Source organism: Pseudorasbora parva, chromosome 11 (genome assembly GCF_024679245.1).
Source record: "Pseudorasbora parva isolate DD20220531a chromosome 11, ASM2467924v1, whole genome shotgun sequence".
Lineage (NCBI taxonomy): Eukaryota > Metazoa > Chordata > Actinopteri > Cypriniformes > Gobionidae > Pseudorasbora > Pseudorasbora parva.
The window spans coordinates 16446947-16467924 of NC_090182.1; the positions used below are offsets into that span (position 1 = coordinate 16446947).

Consider the following 20978-nt stretch of genomic DNA (forward strand, 5'->3'; position numbering starts at 1 on the left):
CTTTCTGGCCTGTTTCAAAACCACCCCCTTATCATTTTTTTTCCTCTTCAGGGGTGTTTTGAAAACAACCTGATCCATGTCCATTAACATGTTATCATTTTGAATTACACTCTCTTGCAACTCAGATATATGATTAAAACATGTTTGCGTTGTTTCCAAAACCTCACCACCATCATTTCTATTGCAATCAACACTCTCTACAATGTCAGATTTTTTGGCGTTTCTTTCATCAACTTCTACAGTTTGTCTTGTCTGGTCAGATTCAACATTTTCGTCTGGTGAAACTAACGTTGAACCATTAGAAGTCAGCGCATTAGAAGTACTGGCGACTTCTCCGTCTTCGTTTTGCGCTGTGTTATCTTTAACGCCATCATTCTGCTCACTGTGATGAGCGATGCTTTCTGGACACCCACGGATCAAGTGACCAGACTTGCCACAACCAAAACACCTCATCGTGTTTGTAGTAACAAAAACTGTGTAATCAAAATCATCCACCTTAAATTTAAAATTTAAGTCAAGATCAGTTCTATTTCCGTTCAGTATCATATACGTAAATCGTCTGAACGACACTACATGTTTCACCAACCCCAATTTACTCCCTATCGCGATCTTTTTTATGGGAGCAATCAATTTTCCAAAGCGTGACAACTCCTTAGTCAGCATCTCATCCTTAATAAAAGGGGGTACATTAGAAATTGTGACTTTTTTAGCAGGGGTAGAAAGAGGTAGTACCGGGGTAAATAAACCACGCAGGTTTATTCCCTTTCCAACCACTTCATTTGCTTTATCTACTGTACTCAAAAACAGCACAATTGAGTTGTTCATTTTAGACGCCGCTAAGACACATTCATGCCCCACCACATCACCAACCGCCACACTACACTCTTCCACACTCCCCGCAGCCACCACCTTCACTCCGTGGCGCCGCGTGAGTGAATCTAGATCATTAGCTCCATGAGTCGCCATGCCTCTCAGTACAAAGACTGATTTAGGCGCTCTAACTAGGCTTCTCTGTAAAATTTACACCAACATAAACCTTTTACCCAAATAACAAATCACAAAAAAAAGAAAAATAAGAAAAAGAAGTAATCTTTTAAAGCCACAGCGGGCACGAAAAGACCACGCACTCACCACTCAATCAACTCAACAAACGCCCGCACATGCGCACAGAGAGAGAGAGAGAGAGAGAGAGAGAGAGAGAGAGAGAGAGAGAGAGAGAGAGAGAGAGAGAGAGAGAGAGAGAGAGAGAGAGAGAGAGAGAGAAAAAAGTTGAGTAAAAAGTTTAAGGCAACCAGCTGCAGAACATTTTTGAGTTTTTTCAACTCAGGGTCATTTAGTTGTACAAACTTGGTTTGAGTTATCTCAACTTTGTTTATGTTAAATAGTTGAATAAACTTTAAAAGTTGAATTTGTCATACAAAACATAAGTTGGATTTTTTACAGTATAGTACACTCTCAGAAAAAAAGGTACAGTGCTGTCACTGGGGCGGTACCCTGGTACAAAAGTGAAAAGGTACATCTTTACCTTACTTACCCCTAAATAGTACATATTGGTACCTTAAAAGGTACATATCAGTACTTTAAGAGTGCAAATTAGTACCTTAAAGGTACATATTAGTACTTTAAGAGTGCAAATTAGTACCTTAAAAGTACATATCAGTACTTTAAGAGTGCAAATTAGTACATTAAAGGTACATATTAGTACTTTAAGAGTGCAAATTAGTACCTTAAAAGTACATATCAGTACTTTAAGAGTGCAAATTAGTACATTAAAGGTACATATTAGTACTTTAAGAGTGCAAATTAGTACCTTAAAGGTACATATTAGTACCTTTTCGGTTTTGTACTTTAGGGTACCTGCCCAGTGACAGAAATGTACCTTTTTTTCTGACAGTGTAACTGACCTGATGCAGACACATAACCGAAGCGGACTAATATATTGGTCTGGAGCAAGGTTTACACGAGGTAACATCACGTTACTATAAGCGGGGCAGCCGCTTCTGCGCCAATGGCTCTTTATGATAGTGTGCTGCAGTTCCATTTTTCACCACAGATTTACATTGGAAATGTGTGGGCCGCTGTAGAGCAGGGGAGGGCTCCGAGACCTGCTGCCCGTCTTAGTATCATGAATGCATGCGCTACATTTTAATATATCCTGCTCTCTTTACAAATTAAATAAGACTCGTATAATTTATTTATTCAGTGTATATAGAGTTCTGTGTGGATGAATATTTTGGGGCCCATACAGATGAGCCACACTGGTTGTGATAGTCTTTTTTTTTTTCATTTTGTGACGTACTATAGACGGTTTCATCGAACGCACGCGCGTTGCTACGGTTACGCGCCTGGCCCGAAGTTAACTTCCGGTCTGTGTCTGTTTGTATGGCGCACTACTCAGTAGAAATACATTTTAAAGTACTATACTTGGTTAACATGATATAAATATAAAAAATCAAACAGAGAGCACATGACACAAGTTTCCCAACATTATTCTTATATTATGAAACAAAGAAACATGTTATGCCGACGCATTGCATAAATGAAAGGCGAGTGCGCATGCATTTATATAGGCTACTGTGAACCCACCGGTAAAATGATGATATTTAGTTTAATATTAAGTTTTGTTTTGTAAAAAGCCTTTCTTTCGTTTTGTACAAATTGTCTCTTAATTTTAATAAAGGGTTCTTCGGTTAATTGCATGTATTTAATTAATAAGAAATAAATAAATAGACTAGGTCGCGGAAGCCATCGCTTTCATCATGAACCGAAGCGCGTCTCAAACTGAAACTCAGCAGGCTTGCCTCACAGACATGAGGAATATGTAGCCTAATATGTGTAGAAACGAAAAGATTTAAATAAGCACATGGTGCAGTGTTCAGAACTCACACGGTAAACCAGCTGGATACAGATGATCACGGCGATGGGCATGAGCGGGATGTTAAAGTTTAAGGGATTTTTTTTTTTTACCTTCTACTGAATCTGATCGGGTGCAAGCACATTTTAAACAGGTAGCACTTATTCACACACGTAATTTTGTGAATAAGTAATTTTGTCGTTTTCTCTAATGATTTCAAAAACATCTTGTAGTGCTTACCTGCTTACAGTTATCAGTATACTGTTATATTCTATTATATGATTTTGTCATTTCACACTGTGGCCAATTTAAATGTTACCAACTAAATGAGACATACTGAGTTTATAATTAAATTTATTAATTGCGTTTAATTATTGCATCTAAAGATTTTTCACGTGAATAAAGGCAAATAGATTTGCACACTTTGCTTAATCACTGGTCTAGTCTGTTAAACTTGTCAGAAGTTCTCGTTTCTAATCTGCCCTCGTGGTCTATTTTTTCTCTCATCAAAACTGAATACCATCAGTGGTTGTACATCAAGAGCAGGAACAGTTTTTGTGCATTTTGTTTCGCGATCTGACCGGAACAAACAGAAAGTCTCTGCAACGGCGTTAAGCGTTAGATTAAAGCGCTCGTCTGTGTGAAGACTGCATGAGCCGCGTTTCCTGCATTGAACTGCATTGTTTGTATTAGTTAGGTTAATCCGTGAAGCAAGATGTTTTAAAAAAGTGGTAGGGACATGTCCCACCTGTCCCACCCGCAAATTACGCCTATAAGTTAAAAAAATTGGTTGATTGACGCCAATCGGACGTTCATGTTTTTTTTCCGTCTATTTGAAAGTTCGGCTAATAAACATGGTAATTTTTTTTAATAAGTTACATAAACTGCTTTCAGGAGTTTTTGACCGGCATATATCATCAAAATGTCCGGAAAACGAAACCTCTGCCGGTCACTTTGACCGGCTCCATTTTTTTCTAGCGGAAACTCTGGGATCAACGTGACGGTGAGTAATGAATGACAGGATTTTTAGTTTTGGGTGACCTACCCTTTAAGTGGGGTGTTTTCCCACTCTATATTAAAGACATAAATGGGAGATTATTTGTAATAAACATGCTGAAACAAAAAAAAATCTATACATTAAGATAATGGTGCACCATCAAAATTAAAGATGCTAACGCATAAGAAAGATATCGCATCCTCTGGTGTTATTGATGTCTACCGGAAGTTAAGTTTGGGCCACAAAAGCGCGCATGCGCAGTAGTGTTTGTTTATGTTGTTACCGTTGAAACCGTCTATATACAAGTGAAGCAGCTTCCCGAACAAGAAATAATGTAGGTTGGAACTTGATTTTGTCCATCGGGAAATTGTTGTGATTTGCTATTGCTGTAATCTCATATAAAGACATCATCAGCATATACAGATCCAAAAACTTAATAAAGAAAATGATTATAGAATTACATTTTTTGAGTGTATAATGTAGATTATCTACGATTTGATCTATGATCTTGACATGAGTTGCAGGGAAAGGCTAATGTGCCTGGCTGAAAAGTGCTTTTTTTTAGAGTGAATTCCGGGGTACATGCCAGCAAGACCTTCTCTCCATTCCAGGCCTCACTTGTGTATCCCATGATGCCTCACAATCCACTGGCACTCATTATTTATCACCTGGGAGTTTGGTTTTCATTACCCCATGCAAATTAGCAAGTGCTTAATAGGCACCTGCTCTTTTAGAAACCAAGAAGCAGATAGAAGAATCCAATGTTTTTCTACAAATTACTTTTAACCCAGAGCATACTTTTTATCAACCAAAACTTTTTATCCTGTATTTTGTATTTTGTATTTTTTTTTACCTGCTAAGGATGGTGTTGAGAATTCGTTTATATGTGCTGAAGAGTTTCTATTATTCAATCTAATCCTCGGAAGAAGGGGAGGGATGTGCTGGGATAAAAATTCAATGTGCACATCTGCTCCCACAGATTATTGCACACATGGAGATTGACGCTGAAGACAACAATCAGCCTCCTTCATCATAGCTAAACACGAACACTGGTTCACTCTTCGTTTCTTTCAATGCCATGTGTTGTCGAAACAAGCTGTGCAAATGCTCACATTGTGGAGGACTTAACAGTGAATGCTGCATCAGATGAATACAAAACACTTAGCTGAAGTTGAAGACATTTTGAAGGGGAAAAAAAGTTCACCCCACTGAGAGAAAAAGAGAGAGTATAATCATTTTTACAATGCTCAATGTGCAAATTAACTTTTTTTCTTTTTTTTTTCTCCATATTTGCGTGCATCCATGTAAGCACAATGAGGTGTGAAAATTGCACAGTAAGGCTATCACTGCATAAAATGAATCATTTGTTTCCCAGTGGAATATTTCCAGCCAGGTGACAGAGAATGGATATGGATGCAAAGCTATAATTGCAAACCGGCTGAGCTATTGTTACTGTCAGCACTCTGTTTAAAATGCACACCCATAACCAAACTCTGCATGTGAGAGAAAAAAACGTACAGCTGTGCTTTCGGAATCAACACACGTTCTCTCTGCCATGGATAGTTGCTTTGGTGGACTTGTAAACTTTTATTGTGACTTTTGTAGAATGTCAAAAAGCATCGAGCTTGCTGGGAATCAGCCTCCTGAATTAATATAATGAGTTCCAGTGATTTCATTGAATTCTCACAGGGACTCTTTAAAAGCAAACAATGTGGAAAATTGATCAATTTTTCAAAGACACTCTGACCAGAGGCAAAAACGCCGAAGCGCCTGTCATAGCTGTGCCTAGCATGAGATAATTATAACATTTCACTCCCATGAATACGGTTTTGCTCATTTTGAAATAAATTGTGTGCCATTTAGAAGGGAATTCAGTATGAAAATGTACATTATATTATATCGAATGAATAAAAATAAATATGAATGTAATATAAATATAAATGATTAATATAAATAATATAAATGATTGAATAAACCGGAATGCATGTATTTATTTTTTAAATAAGCCTCTTTTGCTTACCAATGCTTTGTATATTTGATTAAAAATATTGTAAAATATTGACATTCTTATTTTTTTCAGGTTTTTTTGATAGATAAAAAGTTAATGCATTATTGCTGAATAAAATGTTTAATTTCTTAAAAATAAATAAGTAAATAAATCATGCTGACCCCAAACTTTTGAATGGTAATTTATTAAATTATACATAATTTAATTTAATCATTTTAACCCTTAAAGACCTAGAACATTTTTGGGGCGCCTGACGTGCCTTTACTTTTCTTTGTTTTTCTCACCCATTGAGGAAAATATACTGAGTAAAAACAGTGTAAAACACCAACTACATACAAATAGAGAAATATATCTGTTAGAGTGCCCTACACGCGTTTATTTCTGTGGGGGGGGGGGTAATTTTTTTCACAAATTCACACCCACTTTCACATACATTTTTCAGAGAAACATGTGACTGGTGGTTCAAAAAACCAAACACTATGTTTATTGGTTGAATTGATGACAGTTTTAAAGAATCTGGCAATGGGGCAATGGGGGAGGGCGGGTCTAATGATAAAAAATAATTTCTGTTCGGCTCAGGGGAACAACCCACGTGTGCAGGGCCATGTTAAGCCATTGCGGGGCCCTGGGCTAAGTTTTTGTCAGTCTTGGTCTTTCTTTTAGGGTGGCAGTTGAAACCCCGCTAGATCCACCCCTGCCACTATCATGTTTTCTTACATTTTCGTTCGACATGTTGAGGTGACGATGTACTTGGTGTCCGCTGCGACTCGATTCGGGTGTGTGACAACGATGCTCAACGTACGCATAATTACCTTGATCCAAAACAAAACAAAAAAAAGGATAACGGAAAAGAGAATTGTCTTGGGGGCCCCTGCATATTTTGATGACGCATCCACGCTGACTACTGAGCCAATGAATTATTAATTGAAATGTAATAGTTATGAAAATCGGAGATTCTCTCCTTTACGGTGCGGTTTATAGCATATAGATTGGATTAGCAACATTTTAGAACTATAGTTGTTTTTTTAACCACAGACAGGTGTCTCTGTCTTTAAGGGTTAATGAATCATGAAGCCAATTCCAGTTTCACATCCTGCGTGGCTAATTCAAATCAGATTTCATCCTATGAATTAAACATGAGATTTGCCTGAGCCTGCTTACTAAATTGAAATACTAAATTTACTAAATCTGCTGTTGTCAACAGACTGTGAACACAGACCGGGTTCCAGTGAAGCTGCACTATGACAAGTCTCATGACCAGGTGTGGATCCTGAGCTGGGGAGATCTCGAGAAAAACTTCCCAACGCTCCAGGTGAGGAAAATTACTCTAGGATCATCTTTGAGTGTTAATCAACACTCGATGGATGCTTTTGACAGCTGCTCTCAAACAAGAGAACTGGGACATTCTGTCTAACAGTTTCTCTCATCTGAATATTCAAGTGTGAGTTGGCCCTGCTGAGTATGTTTTGAGGATTTTAGTTGGCATTTTTGGAGCATTCCTAAGTGATGTAAAGTTGAACCACATAGCATGGGGTCGCGGTGGGGTTCCATATCACATCATTTGCAACACCTGTCCCCCCTAATGCATAGCTTTGGTAAATTGCAGACTGAATACATTGAGCTCCTCAAGACAAGGAGATTTCTCTAATGAAATTGCATCACTCATGTTCCTACTGAATGTGTAACTCTTCAGGTGATCAGCCAGGCCAGTGGGAGCATGTCCCATCACACCATTCACACCCAGCCAGTCGGCCATCGCTTCGACAGGGTGGAGGATTTCTTCATTCCTCCCATCAGCCTCACCATCAATCACATCAGGTAAAAGAGAGCGACATCTCCACCAAATATGAGCAATGAGCACGTACTGACTGGGATTATAACTCCAGAGAAAACAACTTTAGCTCCAGGTATTGTGTAAATTGCATTCAGGGACTGACATTTAGATCTTAATAAACCATTTTGTGCATTCATAGTCACTCACATGGGGAAGTAGATTTAGAGGTAGTCAAAGGGGAAATGTAAGTTTAAACCCTGAATAAACAGACCAGGAGATGTGGCATGGATATGGAAATCTAATTTGAATTGATTAAAATCTGAGTTGAAGATTACTAAGCATGCCGTGATCCTCTTACTGTCCCCTGTTGGCAGATGGATGTTTACTTACGCTATCATGTCGTGTTAATATAAAAAATAAAAAAATGACTCAATTCCAAACACTAGAGAGATTTACTTTTTTCTCTTCATCAAGAGAGCAAGTCGACGAGATGACGAGAACACGGTGGCAAACAATATAAAATGTTCTCAAAAAAATTACAAATGTGACAGTCCTAAAAAAATCAAATATTACACTGTTCTAAAATGTTGCAGTCTGCTGCCTACAGTCACAGTACCCTTGCTGAAATGGAACCTGATAAGTATCAGAACACTCTAGAAAGTGCAATAGTTCCAGCCCACTTTTTCAGTGGCCTTGGTTCCAGATGTATTTTTCCCATTTTTTCCCTTTGTTATAAGCTATAAGGCACATAAGTTATAAGCTTAAAGGCACTCCAACCAGTTACAAGGTGAATCGCAATATTTCCTACTTTGAATTGACAGAAAGAAGTATTTGAAAATCAGATAAAAAGACAAAGGTACTAGACTGTGTAGTAAAGAAATATGATTTACAGTTTCTTTACAATCTAATAGCACATTCCTATTTTAATAATGATATCCAACAAACCAGCATAACGGTTAAAACAATTTGTATATCTGCAGTGTGAATCTCACGATCAGTGAACGCTAAGAGCATTTACAGTATACTGTTTACTCATCAATGCAGAGTACTTTTAAATGTTGTTTTAAAAGTTAAACTGTAAATATTAAATTTAAGCAGAACTTCTGCAGAAGATTCTTCTTCAGAATTTCTATTTAGTACATTTTAATTGTTCTTATCTTGAAATATTTGAGTAAGCTCATTCATACATTTAACTTAAAATGATTATGTATCATCTAAATATTGTTGGTAGTGGAAATCTGGCTAGTTTTAATTAGCTTTTTAGTTAATTCAATAAATGCTACCTTACTATGACACAATTCTTTAATAACATTAGGAAAGCATAGCACTTGAGTACAGTAATATAAAACTGCTGAATGAGTACAGTAATATAAAACATTTTACATAATCTGTTCTCAAACTAAGCTTATGCTCCCAAACCCTTAAAAAATCCCAACATAAAAGACACTGACATACCAAACACTATTAAATCTGCCACTTAACATCAATCTTAGACACACACACAAACACACACACACACACAGAGAGAGAGAGAGAGAGAGAGAGAGAGAGAGAGAGAGAGAGAGAGAGAGAGAGAGAGAGAGAGAGAGAGAGAGAGAGAGAGAGAGATTTGTTTTGGGACATTCCATAGGCGTAATGGTTTTTATGCCGTACAAATTGTATTTTCTCTACACTGCCCCTACCCCTTAACCTACCCATACACGGGAAACACTCTGCATTTTTACTTTCTCAAAAAAAAAAAATATATATATATATCTTTCTGTATGATTTAAGCCTTTTGAAAAGTGGGGACATGTGAAATGTCCTCATATTTCACCCTCTCCTTATAATACCTATGTCATACCCATGTCATTATACACATTTGTGTCCTGATATTTCACAAAAACAAGCGTGCGCACACACACACATACACACACACACGCAATTATATAACGCTTCGTTTTAGCATTTACTCTCCCTTGAGTGTCATGGCAAAGCATGCTGGGAAATAGACATCCCTGCCCAGTTTTAGTTATATTTAAGTTTTTTTTTTAATTAAAAGAAAGAAGTTCATGAAACTCAAAACAATGAAACAATTCAAATTAATTAAAAAACTGATTTGTGAAGACATAATTTTAGTTCCACAAAATATCCCGAGGATATAGTGTAATGCACAAAGACCAGTTTAATTTTCAATCGTTTCTGTGCCTAAGAAAATACGGCTTACATGCATGCAACACACACCCACAAAATACACAAATCTCCTCATTGAGGAGTCACTGAACCCAGCGGTTTGATTTCACCCTAATATTTACTAGCAGTAATACTGTAGGAGATACAGAGCATGCTGCACTACAATTTAGTTCCTGTCACTACAGTTCAGTGCGTGTCAATCTTGGTTTTTCTTGATTAAACTACAGGACGGTCAGTTGAGGGTACACTTTTTTGGCACTCTGCCTCCCAACTGGCTGGTGACATTTAGCGTTGCTGTCTGCTCCCTGATGGAATAAAATGTTGCTGTGCTCTGAGTCAACGGAGTGCAACATCAGCTCTCTATACTGAAATAGAGGTTAACTTCAGTTAAAAGTACTTTAGCCCTCTGATCTTCACCTGCATGGCAAGATTTGATTTAGTACATGACATTAGCTTTTGAATAGGGAAGTTGTGTTTCTTTGTAAACGTGTTATGTAACCTGTTTGACGAATTACATTATTGATCTTAAGGGAATGAGAGAAAAATTGAGAGGGTGATTATGTAAAGCCTGGGTCACACCAAGCTGATGATCGGCCGATCAGGTCGTTTTTGAGTGAATATACGTAGACTAATATATCTGCAGAAATAGACATGTGTCTCATTTACACGCAGGCGCAGAACACGGATGCTAGTCGGCTGTAGTTCTCTTGGTGTGTTCAATTGCAGCTTTTTGGCCCAGATGCGGCCGACAAGAGGCAACAACACAATTGGCTTTCGTTGCTGCTAGTTCTTTGACGTTGGGTTGGTGTGTCCCGGCCTTTAAATAACTCACACATCAAGACCAGACATGGTGATCTCAAAGGTATTTGTATGTAAAGTGCAGACAATTATTGACATCCCTTTTTTATGCACAACTTTAGAGAGCTACAAATGTTTACAAATCCTTTGATTTTGGTTTTCCATGCAGCTTAAGCTCAATAATGAATCCCCGCATGTATTTAGTAAATGATGGAGATGCTTTGTCTGAGAAAGATCTTTTTAATGATAAGTGTCTTTACTAATAAGTACTTATTAATTAATTTGAATCAAAGCTTAACAGAATAGGAAATATGAGAAACATTGTGTTTGCTGTGTTTAATTCATGGGCTGATTTGCAACCCAGGCTCATTGGAAATACGTGACTCTGCCTACATTTTTGCAACACTTGAAATATGTACCTCCAGGTACGTTTACCTGCACTTTTTGGGTGAAGCGTCCACCGGAGGTGCTAAGTGGTAATATTTTTTCTCCATTCCCAGACTGATCTCATGAAATAACATATATGACACGCCAATTCGTATGCCATTTTGGCGTGCTATCAAGACACATAATCGCTTTTTAGCGTGTTTGTCAACGCCGTTTCATTCTATCCCACTACACTGCCCCTACCCCTAAACCTACCCATAATGGCTAATGGCTAGATGACTGGGTCAGAGCATTTCTAAAACTTCAGCTCTTGAAGGGTGTTCCCGGTCTGCAGTGGTCAGTATCTTTCGAAAGTGGTTCAAAGAAGTAACAGTGTCGATGCACATGGGGAATGAAGGCTTGCTCGTGTGGTCAGATCGAACAGACGAGCTACTGTAGCTCAAATTGCTCAAGTTAAGGCTGGTTCTGATAGAAGTCAGAATACTCAGTTTGTTGCATATGGGGCTGCATAGCTGCAGACCGGTCAGGGTGCCCATGTTGACCCCTGTCCACCACCAAAAGCACCAACAGTGGATGCGTAAGCAACAGAACTGGACCACGGAGCAATGAAAAAAGGTGGTCTAGTCTGATAAATCACGTTTTCTTTTACATCACGTGGATGCCTGGGTACGTGTGTGTCGCATGCCTGGGGAACACATGGCACCAGGATGCACTATAGGAAGAAGGCAAGCCGGCAGAAATGTTCTTTGGGAAGTGCTTTGGGAAATGTTCTGCTGGGAAACCTTGGTTCCTGTCATCCATATGGATTTTACTTTGACACTTACCATCTACCTAAGCATTGTTGCAGACCATGTACACCCTTTCATGGAAACAGTAGTCCCTGGTGGCCTCTTTCAGCAGGATAATGTGCCCTACCACAAAACAAAAATGGTTCAGGAATGGTTTGAGGAGCACAAGTTTGAGGTGTTGACTTGGCTTACAAATTCCCCAGATCTCAGTCCAGTCGAGCATTATTGGGATGTGCTGAACAAACAAGTCTGATCCATGGAGGCCAGACCTCACAACTTAGGATCTGCTGCAAACACCTTGGTGCCAGGTACCACAGCACACCTTCAGGGGTCTAGTGGAGTCCATGCCTCGATGGGTCAGGGGTGTTTTGGCAGCAAAAGGCCCAACACAATATTAGGACGTAATGGTCATAATGTTATGCCTGGTCGGTGTATGTATTAGCTTGCCACGTCTGCATTAATTTGATATATTTTAAAATATAATGTATTCCTGTGATGACAAAGCTGAATTTTCAGCACAAAATTGTCGTGCTGCTAAATTTTGGTGGAAAGTTTTTTCCCCCTTAGGTTGTATAATATAAATGTATTCAAAAAATCCTATTTCCAGAATTACATGTATCTCAAATGATGCATAAACATTTCTACATCCCTAAAGTCACACATGCAAAAAGGTTTATGTTTTAGAAGCGATTTGCACTGTGATATTGTGTGTGTCAGTGTTTATCTAAACCTAATGCCGTACACATGAATACCCATAAATAATAAATAGATCAACCAGAGAGCTCAACGTTCCTTGTAAATTTATATGAATTTACTCCTGTAATCTCCAGGAGGATATTGATTTTTGAAAATATGCTGACTTAATGAGATCTGTGACTGGTAAACAGCGTCAATGTCATTTGTGCAAAACACTGATGTAAGGAGGAATGTTTGGTGATCCGTGATCCAATAATTACTTCATTCGTTTCTCATTTGAAATGCCTCATATGCTTTGACATCACCTGTGGCAGTAAACTGTTGAGGAGGGATTTATACAAGGGAGAGACCGCATGTGACATTTTAGTCAGGTTGTCAAATTATTTCAGCATTTACACACCTTCACACTGGGAAAATAACAGCCTACAGGAATCCCATTCTTAGCATTCATTGACTTTCTGTCATGCTTTTATCCGCAACCAGCCTGTGGGCAAATGTGTTGTCAACAGTAAAAACATACCTTTATTTATTTATTTATTTTCTTTTCTTTTAATCATAGAGTAATCCCTTTGCTAATGACAAATACACATTTTACAGGTCCAAAGGATTTGGTCAAATAAATATTGAATGTGTTTTTATAAATGCAGGTGTCGCGATGAGTGAGTAAATGTTTTGTTTGTTCATAAGAAGGGGTGTTTGGGACGCCCCAAGGTGCGTTTGGAGAACAGTATTGATTTACGACAGGAGCGTTCTTTCTATTAATTGCCCTACAGTGCATAAACAAACCCATGGAATACACAAGGTATACACAATGCTGCAAACCCACCCATTTGTGTTGCTTTTTTTATTTTTTATTATCATATTACAAAGCTGTCCTGTATATTGACTGCATGGGTAGAGGCTAGTAACTTTATAGAGTAATGAAAACAGCTTTATTCCTGTGGCTGCAGATATATCCCTAAGACAGAGCTGTATGTGCCAACTCTAAAAGATGCATGTGCTTCAGTATACTCTCCTGGTGTACTAAGAGATACATCATCAAATGCCCCTGTAGATTTTTTTATATCCAGCACTAGAAAAACTGTTTGTAATCATCATTGAGTGATGTGGGTTTCCTTGTTGGTCGCATCAAACATGCCTCTGTTAACAAAGCTGAATGCTGATTCTAAAAGCATTTTACTGACCCCCATATCACACGCACACATACACACAAGTATATAGAGGAGGTATTTTGTTTTCACAGCCATGTTCGACTACAACCCCTCTCTATTTTTGTGTCTGAATTGCATTATTATTGTGTCATCGATGTTAGTGCGCTCAAGAGTCCTACAGCGGCAGCCATCTTCACTGTTTTATTCATGTTTTTGCCACATTGGATTCACCACCAAAACCACACACGCATATAGCGCCCAATTCCGTTTATGCAAGGTATGAGGCACCACTGATTAAACCAGTCTGAATTAATTATATATCAAGAAATTAATTTATTTTTGGTATGGTTGTATACATACAAAGACTATACAAAATATAAATCAAAAGGGAGTGTTGAGTGTTTTAGTCTATTTATTTCTTTTAAAAAAATGTACCCTTCTTCCGTCTCTTCCCAACAACAACAATAAAAATAATAAAGATATTGATATAATTGTCCATTGATATTGCTACCCATGCATTTCATTAAAGGTCCTGTTCTTCGCGATTCCATCTTTCAAACTTGAGTTAGTGTGTAATGTTGCTGTTGGAGCATAAATAATACCTGTAAAATTATAAAGCTCAAAGTTCAATGCCAAGCGAGATATTTTATTTAACAGAAGTTCCCTTTCAAAGCCTACAGCGAACAGCCGGTTCGGGCTACAGCAGGAAGTGCAGGGATGTAATGACCTCACTAGAACCGTTTGTTGACCAACCGTCCGCCCACAAGAACACGCAAAATAGGGGGTGTGGTCTTGTTGCTCTCTCACGTGGAGAAGAGCACGCATTCAGCGCTTGCATCTCTCCGTTATGGTAAGAGGCGGGACCTTTCTGGGCAAAATGCGCTAAGCTGCTGTCCAATCACAACACGTGAAGCGCTAGCCCAATCAGAACTCGTTACGTGTTTCTGAAGGCGGGACTTCATAGAACAAGGAAATCATCAGGCCGTTTTTAGGACGGAGAAAACAGCGCTGTCCAGATAAGTAAATTGTGTGAAAAATACGTTTTTTTTTACACGCGAAACATGAACTCATGTTATATTGCACACTGTAAACATAATCAAAGCTTTGAAAACACGCGAAGAACGGGACCTTTAAAAAGATTATGAGGGTGCATGATTTTTTTTTAAATTAAAATCGTGAACAGATCAATTATTTATAATACCGTATTGTTCTGAATATAAGACAAGTTTCCGAAGTTTTTTTTCCTAGAAATACTTTTTTTTTTTTTTTTTTAAATGGGTTCATCTTATATTCAGGGTCTAGACTTTTATATGTCAATAATACATCCGCAACAATAGGTGGCGTTAAATACGAGTGTGCCAAATATGGTGTGTCACAGTGTAATGTTTGAGTGAAAGAGAAGAGAAGCCTACTCTCAAAGAGAAGCTTACTGTCGCGCAACTGTCATGTTTGTGTGCCTCGCTGACGGGACAACTTATACAGGAAAAATATCTAATTTTGTCAGACGTACCCAGATTTCAATGGTGATAGGCTACATTATTTTCATCATGAGATGGATAGGCTAATTATTACATAATACAGTATAAATAAAAATAAAGGTTATTTTTATGGTATGCCAAAAAGTGTTTATTTTTAAATGTGATCATTTGTACATTTTACCAGTATTTACCATACTTTCAATACAAAAAATTTAATACAAAAATATTTAAAAAAAAATCTACATCTTGAAAAGGGGGGGTCATCTTATGATCAGGGTCGTCTTCTATTCAGAACAATACGGTTAATACTGCCCATGAAATGTCCATTTTGATTTCATGGTGTCTTGAATGCATCTCATTCGCTGAAAGACACACACCACAAGCCGCAATTTTTATTAACAAAATGAGTTTGAATATACTTTTCCTTTTGGTGTTTTCTGTTATCCATGGAGAAAGAAACTTTGTGCAAGTTCAGAAAATCATTTGTTAATAAGGTTTTTGACCCACATTTAAATAGCATGGGACATTTATTTATTCTTGAAATGTTGTGACTTTTTCTTATTTAGTCATAAATGTGCACACAAAGTTTTAACACATATAGTAGATGTGATTTGTACAAAAAACTGACCCCCATTGGTTTCCATGCAACTCGTCAAAATTTAACAATTTGAAAAACAACAGTCAGAAAAACAGAAAACATTTATTATAGCTTGTCAAAAACTATAATAGAAAGTATATTAACAGAAATGGAGGCAAAAATAGCTCATCAGGAGGGATTTTTTTCTTGCTATCAAAATAATTATTCAGTGTACCCTCAGAGTGTTGACTGGGTAATAAACTCACACTTTTACATTCATGTTCCGTGATCTCTCCACCCCAGTTGGACTTCATAATTTAGAAATTAAGCCCAGAGCATATCGTCACAGCCAAAACAGCCTGGCCTGTAGCTAATGGACGGACACTGGCTGCCAATTGATGGAGCTCATCACTGGCAGCGATAATCTGTCCCATCAGCCCATGGCAGACGTGGCCTTTTGGCCAGACATAGACAGCGAGCACATTCTCAAGTGCATAAAAGAAGATGGATGTCAGGGTTTGAAGTCTGCACTAGAATTGATTGGAGAGCATGCAGATTTAATTGAGCTTTGTCAGATCCTTCATTTCACTCACCAACTTCATTTGCTCTTTGTTCTTCTGAGATTTTTTTTTATAGCCAATTATTGGGCTCTTTGGATTTCACAATGGATAAGACAAAGTGTGGCTGATTAATTTTTTAATTGAAATAAATTATGAAACCAGGCATCTGGCAGAGGATATTTAGCATAGACTGATGAATAGAGACGTGACATTAAATTCGTTCTCTCCCCTAGCTTTGTTACTTGCGGCGTGGCAGATACTTCTTATCCAAAGCAACTTACACTTCATTAATTGCAAGCCCAGTGCCCTCAGGGAAACATTACTCAAGTGAGCAGTGGAGTTAGATCCAGTTCCAGGCACACTTATCTTGGTATTGGAGCTTTTATTTATCAATACAGATCATTTACGGTTGGCAAAAGTCAAATGTTTTGGAATGGCTTCCTTTCAATTCACGAATTGAACCAGAGAAAGTGGAATGACTGGGAGGAATTTGCTGATTTGCAAGACAACAAATTTAATGATATTTTACAACAAAAATAAAATGATTCCATCTCTAAATTTGACTAATAATGCCTATTTATTTTGATTTTAAAAAATTCCCAGCTGATTTGAAAATACTATCATAATATGACCATATCATAAAATACAGATTTTAATTTTGCCATAGACACCATGTTGTGTCCCCCACATTGTATTCAAAAAAATAAATGGTATACACTGATTTTTCATTTAAATCATATATTATTAATACAAAAATATTGACATTGGAATTTAATTTTGTTGTTATAAATTAATGTTTGACTGAATTTAAGACTTAAAATAGTGGAAAATGATGGTTCATAAAATAAAAGTTTTTATTTATTTATTTTTTTATATAATGAAATAAACTTAAACTAAATGCATATATTGCATATCTTTTAATCATTGTTTTGGTAACATCTAATGTTTATATATATAGCGTAACAATCTTCAAGTCTGAAAATGTTCTGACACTTTTGAAATGACTGAATTTGAATAAAGTTTGTGAGAAACATTTTTTTCAAAGACTCATCAATATTATTTTATTTTCAAAATATTGCAAATCGCATTCTAGTCACAATACAAATGCCTTAAAACATGGGCAAATGCGATCAAGGCTTGATGTTTTCTGTTCGACCGTCAATCTGAGATGTTTCAGTCGTTCTGAGATGCTATTAGGTTTTCCAAATGTTGCAAAAACGTTGATGCAGTGGCGTTGGACACCAGCTATTATCATATTTATTTTACAAAAATGGCAAAAGTCGTCAGAAGCCATTGCAACATCTCCCTCGAAATCACAAACAGAGAATTGCTGTCTCAGATGGTTCTCCGTCGCTCTGCTATGTCATCGTCCGTTGGTGACGCCCCTTTGGAAATAATTTGTCTATGAAGCTTTGTCGGACCATAACTCTGTTAATACTGAGAATGGTCTGGTTTTAACCAGGCTATTAAAAAACTAAACTTACACAGCAATATGAATGCTTACTCTTTAAAATTCCAGCTAAAAAGCAATGAATTGGAATATAAGATTATGCATTTAGTTCGCACAAATGCTTGTTTAGTCAAAGAAACAACGTTCTGTTTAATGTTTTAGATGATGTCTAATACATGTCCTCTCATTTATAGGTTCGGTATTATCCTCCACAAGAATGAACCAACTCTTCATAAGATCGACTTGGAAACCACCTCCTATGTAAAAAACATTAGTCTGCAGCAGTACGATTGTATCCCACAATCCCTCGCCTACACACACCTGGGTGGATACTACTTTGTTAACTGTTGGCCGGACTCAACAGGTGCAGTAAGACCACAACTAATCATCGATAGCGTAACAGACAATGTCATCGGTCCCAATGGGGATGTGAGCGGAACGCCTTATGTCTCTCCTGATGGCCACTATTTAGTGAGTGTAGATGACCGTGACGGGCTAATGCGCTTGCAGGCCGTGTCCGTGCGGGGAGAGATCGGCCAACCCTTTGACATTCACACCAACCTGCACCTGTCCGATCTGGCCTTCATGCCCTCGTTCACCGAGGCTACCCAGTATAACGTGTTCGGCAGCTCGGGCCGGCAGACAGATGCTCTTTTTGTGGAGCTCAGCACCGGAAACGTCAAAATGATCAAGAGCCTAAAGCAGCCCACGTCATCGGCGCAGTGGCCTTGGAACCGCCAGAACAGGGTCATGACTGGCAGCGGGCTGTTCGGACAGTATCTCATGACTCCGTCTCAAAGCTCCCTGTTTATACTGGATGGACGGCTGGATAAACTCAACTGCGAGATCACTGAAGTTCCCCTGGGAAATACTGTGGTGTGGGTGGGAGAGGCGTAGGCCGTCTTAAAGGGGCTTGAGAGGGAAACAAACAAACAAACAGGTTGCACTGAATTTGGTCTCTGTTTAATTTATTGAGTTTAAAAAAGTCTCAAAGTTTGGAACAAATAAACAAAATTGACTGTTCAAAATTGACAGCATTGGAAAAGAGAACTTGGGAAATGCTTGTTTTTTTAATAAGTTAGCCAGGTTTTCGAGTCAAATAGCTAATATGTAGTTTCTCCAAAAATATTAGGTGGTGTCAAACTAGCATTGGTATCTTTTATTAAAGAAGTCAGTGGGAATCACTTTGTTTGAAGGTGAAAATTATTCAACAGATCAAATGAATCATCTCAGCTGATACAGACCCAGAAAAAACTGTATTTTTAATGCCATCTTTTAAGAATAATATTTCCTCATTTCCCTGCTAACATTTAACACATATACAAAATGCATTTGGCCCACTTTTTTCCAGTGCCTTGAAGGAATACTCGCTAAAAAAGAAAGCCAATGTAATTATTCCCCCCGAGCCTGTGGATTAAAACCTCCTTTGCTTTCTCACACACAGAGTGAAAATGAGAGCTACACTTAAATTTCACCTGTTTATAACTCCCACAGACCCAGAGGCATCTCTGGCTTATTAAAACAGCATCGTGCTGAGAAACTGTCACCTACTGTGGATATAGAGATGTCGGTAATGATGTGCTTGACAACTGTAAATCTTCATGAAAAGTTTGGATGTAAGAGTGATGACACAGAGAATTGTGTGAAGCCTTTGTGTTGACGCCCCAATTAAAACCTACATGAAAACCAACAGTGGTTAGATCAGTGAACAAATAAGATGGAGTCTGTTATACAATAGTACACATAACATGCATAGGGACAGGTATGATCCTGAATAATCTTAGTAAGAGAGGATGTAGAGTTTCAAGGGCACATAAAGAATCAAGTTTTAGTTGACTCAGCAGTCACAGCCACTGGCGTGAGAGTCTGCTTTCAGTAACTGTTGCGTGGTGTGATGTTAGACGTAATTTATGCATTGCAAGGGTTATATAGCTGGGAAACATTTATTTAAGAGTTTGAGAGTCACAATGCTACAAGAGCACGAACAAAGGAATCTTTTAGTGTCAGTAGGAAGCACAAGCGTGTGCTCACGACGTTGAATTGTTTCCTCAATGGACAGTCTATGCATTTTCATTGACACACCAGCCAATGGGGCTGCATGAATTGAGCTTTCTCCCCCCTTGCCCCCCCCCCCCAAAATTAGTTACATTTATGTATTAGTTTAGATTTTGTATATTTTGTTAAAATGCTGTAAAAAGACTGTATTTTCCTTATTCCCTAAGTAACCATGACTGTTTTGTTTTTTAGTGATTTTACTTTTACTTGTGTTCTGTAAATAGCAGGTTGGTCTACGCTCACATACCAAACTATAGCTAGCCGAAATCATCTTCAAACGGTTCAGGTTGATTCGTTTCCCCTGGTTTATTTTTAGGACAAAAGAACTACACCGGCTTTGTTCCACAAATGACCAATTACATTGTGATGTCACATCCAGAGATTTCATAAGCTCCATGTAGCCATGTACGTTGATTCTCGTGGTTGTTATTTATGTAGAAACATGCTTGACATTTTGGCAGTTAAATAAAGCCTATAACTTTGAAAAAAAAACGGTCTTGGGTATTATTTTGTCATTAATATTAGTGGAATAGACTGTAAACTGAAATAAAATCCCAATCCACATTAATTTATGCATTAGCGCATCAACAAATTGATGGATTCAGTATGAAAGTCTTTCATTCAAAGCACAAATGCTATTTATCTTGCACAATGACATAATTTACAATTCAATAATGCATTATGCTCCATTACACAGCCAAACTTCATTTATTAAAACTCACTTTATAAAGCTCGAAGCATGCTATTCCACACAAATAATGAGCACCTTGTAGCAAGAGCTCAGTCGATTTAAGACAGGATTCAATAAAAAGACTCGAATTTGGGAACAAATACATGGGGCGAGGACTGTCCCTGTCTTTTTTTCTTCTTTCTTCTTTTCTTTCTGTATTTCTCCCTCCTCTCTGACTGATCCATTACTTTAATAGTCTTCTTTTTTTTCCAATCTCGCTCATAATGCCAAATGAATGCACAAGTTGCTGCATGAACGAGACCAAGGCGGCACTGCAATTATCTATTGTCGGTCATTTATCTTTCTTTCATTCTCTCCTTCTCTCATTATAGACTGCACACCCACCATTTTCAGAGAGATTTGGGGATAATTTAGTGGTCACAGTTTAATATTTTCATGCTCATCCTTTTCTAAGTCTGATCATCCTCATGTCCAGCAGCCCAAAAAAATGCATTCTTTTTTCAAAGGCGTAGTTTGTTAACTATACATTTTTAGTAATCATT

At 37.9% G+C, this 20978-nt stretch overlaps 1 protein-coding gene across 2 annotated transcripts in view; it reads left to right on the forward strand.

Moving 5' to 3' along the window:
• The window catches only part of fstl5 (follistatin-like 5), a 168416-nt gene extending 148186 nt beyond the window's left edge, over positions 1-20230 (forward strand). For both annotated transcript variants that reach the window (XM_067457225.1, XM_067457226.1), the window contains exons 14-16: positions 7064-7171; positions 7553-7677; positions 17885-20230. In XM_067457225.1, coding sequence (XP_067313326.1) covers positions 7064-7171; positions 7553-7677; positions 17885-18587 — 936 coding nt within the window. In that variant the 3' untranslated portion in view covers positions 18588-20230. The remainder of the gene's footprint in view (positions 1-7063; positions 7172-7552; positions 7678-17884) is intronic.
• The last annotated feature ends 748 nt before the right edge of the window (positions 20231-20978 follow it).